The following is a 3,901-nucleotide window of genomic DNA, read 5'->3' on the forward strand; positions in this document are numbered from 1 at the left end:
TGAGTATATTATTTTTGTGTCAGAAATGGATAAAACTGCTATTTTCAATGACTACTTATTTTTGTCCAGCTTTAACATCAGTATCGGTTATCGGCTACATGAGTTTGAAAATATCGGCATATCGGATATCGGCCAAAATCCCAATATCGTGCATCCCTAGTGGTTTTTGTTTCTTAGAAGACAAAATTACATAATAAAAGAATTAAAGTGTTGTGTTGGTTCCATTTATATCACATTTACTTCCACATTGCAGTAAAGGTGTGCAGCATTGCCACCCTGCGTGGACATGTTGTGCCTCCCTGCATGTAAAATGTCCCCGATCCGTGTTCACTTTGCTGCTCTCTATTTACTGTGATTGCAGCTTTTTTTCTTTGCAGCATTTTTTTGTTTGTTACTCTGATTTTTAGGTTTTTCAATGCATTGTTAAATCATGTATTTACATGTGTGTGCCCTTCAGTCACCCTGTTTAGCTGACCTGACCATCTCACCATTGCATTAGTGTTTAATTATTTAGGACAGAGTGCTCGTGTAAAAATGATGAGGAGGCTTGGAGCTGATCTGGTTAAAATAAATATGCTGACTTTATTAAAAAAATCTGTTTTTCTCAGAAGCAAAATCTTTTAGTTCCAGGATTTTTTCCCCCATGAATTAATCAAAACACCATTCATCACTAATTTATTTGTTGTCACTGATGGAATTTATTTTTTTTTCAAATAACTCAGTGGTCACAGTTTCTAGATGGTGTCCTAGAAGCAGTGCCTTCTGGGAATCCTGTGGTGCTCGCTGGGGACACCAATGCCCTCAATCTGAATCTGCTGCATTTTGCCTTTTGCACTTTTTTACTAGAAAGGAAATTTCATGATGGATCACCATGTTTTAATGCAGGGGGATTCATACGTGCACCTGGTACCAGGTCACTTTGAGTTAAAGGTCGATGATTGATCTCTCCTGCAGCTGTTTATCGATCATCACCTGGTACTGAGTTTGATCCTATGGCCCCATGGAATAAGGGCCATGTTTGGGCCCTCCACTGCAGATGCAGCTTCTAAAGGGGCCTTTGGCTTAAAGATGACTGGTTTCTGCCGCTGTGGCAAACAGAACCAGACTATGGAGACAAACAAGCTGGAGACTTTTTTTTCCCCTCTATTGAGCATTTCAGTAGCAGGGCAATATAAAATGCTCGACATGATAAAAAAAAAAAAGATAAATACATTGCATTGGCATAAGAATAACAAAAATATTACAAAATCTAAAAAATTATAGTTACAATAAGACAATCTTGTGTTTAAAAAATATTTAAAAATATTGATTAAAAATGAGAGGAAAGTTGGACTAAAAACTTTACTAATGATGTTTAGCTAGCACAGCCACAACAAATATGTTTTTAATCTAGATTTAAAATTCTCACAGTTCTCTGGCAGTTTATTCTAGATTAGTGGGGTCTAATAATTAAAACTGCTTCATGTTTGGCTCTAGTTCAGGGTACGCAGAATAGTTTAGATAAAGAAGACCTTAGAGGTCTGGCTGTTGATCCACTGGTATCAATTTGTAATGTATTTTGGAGCCAAACCATTCAGTGATTTATAGATTAGCAGGAGTATTTTAAAGTCTATTCTCTCAGATATGGGGAGCCAGTGGGAGGACTTTAGAACTAGACTGATGTTCTCCACTTTCCTAGTTCTAGTGAGGACACTGGCAGCAGCATTCTGGATCAGCTGTCTAATCCACTTTTTAGGCAGACCTGTGAAGACACAACTGCAGGGATCAATTCTAGTGAAAATGAATGAAGCAGGAATTAGTTTTTCAAGCTCCTGCTGGGACATTGGTCCCTTAAATCCTGGAGATGTTCTTTAGGTGATAGAAGGCCGATTTTAGATTAGATTAGATTAGATGAGCTTTATTGATCTCACAGTGGAGAAATTCACTGGTCACATATTGGCCTAATAATTAAAGAAGGTTCTAACAAGGAGGAAAACGGTGCATTAAGTATATTAAACAATATATATACAGTATATCAAGGTATATACAGTATATGAAGATAAATAAGGATTAATGTTTGTTCCTGTCTTTTTGAGCCTCTGAAGTCCATCACTACACCCAGATTTAGAGCCTGATTGTTGGTTTCTAGCTGGATTAACTGAAGTAGTTTGTTTTCTTTAAATCTTCTTCCTTTAGTCCAAAAATGATTACTTAAGCCCTGTGACAACTGCATAGTTATAATAACAAATATTGTAGATACTGAGTAGAAGGGGCCCTTAGATAGACCCTTGGTGAACGCCACATGTGATTATTTTGGTCCCTGGTGTAAATGTATCTACTGAAACGATACATACCACCATTAAAGTTTTGCTTCTGTTTTTCCAACTTCCTGTCCCTCTGTGTTTTGAAGCCTGTCCTCCCATTTGTTCCTCTGTGTCCTCAGGTGAAACTGTATCCCTGGTGGATGTGGATATTTCTCTACGAGGGACAAACACTCCACACCCCCCCACTCCTCCACGCCGAAGTCTCAGTCTATTAGGTATCCTTTTCACCCCATATTTCCCTCCTATCTAAGCAGTGAATATGCCAAATCAATTCAGAGCCTTGAAGGTTTATATCTAGGGGTCTTTATAAAAAAAAAAATAATAATAAATAAAAAAAAAGAGAAATAATTGCAGAGGGGCAATTCTGTCTTGATATTTCTCTCCAGCTCTAATCCAACACACTCCGGAATTTTTATTTTTAAATCTGCTGTAATCTGGCTGGAGGAGAGTTGAAAGGTCGGCAATGAACAACAGATATAATTTGAAACCTCTGAATGACCTCACAGACAGTCTCTCAAGCTCTTATCTGCTTTTAAAGGTTCATCTGTCGGCAGTTATTTTTCTGGATTGATACTAAACACTCTGCAGACATTTCATATACTAGTTTCTCTGCAAAATTAGAAATCTAAGTCAGTTTTTCTTGAAATAAATGTACTTTCCCTTTATGTGAGCAGTTAACTAAGACAACCTAAATAAGAAAAAAACAAACTACATTATCTTATTTCAAGAGCATAGTATATTTTTTTAGGGCAAAAATACTCATTCTATTGGTAGAATATCTTACTCATCTGCTCAAATTAAGGGTAAACACATTTATTTAAAGAAATTAAAAAATAAGGAAATTACTACTTGATTTAAGATAATTTGTGGAAGTAGAGTATAGATATGACATTATAATATTAAATCTAGTATGTGATTTATGAAAATCATTCAGTCTGTTGCATTTGAAAAAATATTTTTTTCATTTCAGTAATTAGTCATTATCTAACAAAATTCCTTTCGCTTTTTGGGATGTTTTGAAATAAAATGCCTCCTTAGTTATTCTTACCTGTAGTTTAAGCTACAGACAGACACCAAACACTGACAGCCCATTACCCCTGAATAAATCATGCGCAAACAGTTGATGTCACAGATGTTTGTTCGGACATTAGAGAGCGATGCCCTGACCAAGAAACCCAGCAGATGGGTCAGGGAAGCAGAGTTAGGTTCTTAAGCCTTACTATTGCATAAAAATATACTAGTCCTGCAGTTTTCAACATAGCACATGGAGGAGGATGAGCGGGTCAGATGAGACCGGTATAACACTATACAGTCTGAGCTGCCATGTTTTTTGTTTTTCTTATTTCATATTTATTTTAGAAAGGCCCAGTTCAAGTCCAGACATAAATCAGGCAGAATCTGTGGAAGATACCTAAGGGGATGGTCATGGACAGTTTCCATCTAATCTGATTGGCTGTGAGCTATTCCTGTTTAACTGTTAATAAAATTAAGAAAAGAAAACTTCAGTTCAATTCAGTTTCACAACACATGTCATCTCAAGGCACTTTACAGTTCAACAGATAATTCAGTCAAATTTATTCAAAGTTTTCTATCTAAGG

At 36.4% G+C, this 3,901-nt stretch overlaps 1 protein-coding gene across 1 annotated transcript in view; it reads left to right on the plus strand.

Moving 5' to 3' along the window:
- The window catches only part of LOC107102247 (suppressor of cytokine signaling 7-like), a 25,930-nt gene that overhangs the window by 7,565 nt on the left and 14,464 nt on the right, over nt 1-3,901 (plus strand). The window contains exon 3 of the mRNA XM_015401460.1: nt 2,423-2,518. Coding sequence (XP_015256946.1) covers nt 2,423-2,518 — 96 coding nt within the window. The remainder of the gene's footprint in view (nt 1-2,422; nt 2,519-3,901) is intronic.

The sequence above is a fragment of the Cyprinodon variegatus genome, unplaced genomic scaffold (assembly GCF_000732505.1).
Source record: "Cyprinodon variegatus isolate N-32 unplaced genomic scaffold, C_variegatus-1.0 Scaffold1223, whole genome shotgun sequence".
Lineage (NCBI taxonomy): Eukaryota > Metazoa > Chordata > Actinopteri > Cyprinodontiformes > Cyprinodontidae > Cyprinodon > Cyprinodon variegatus.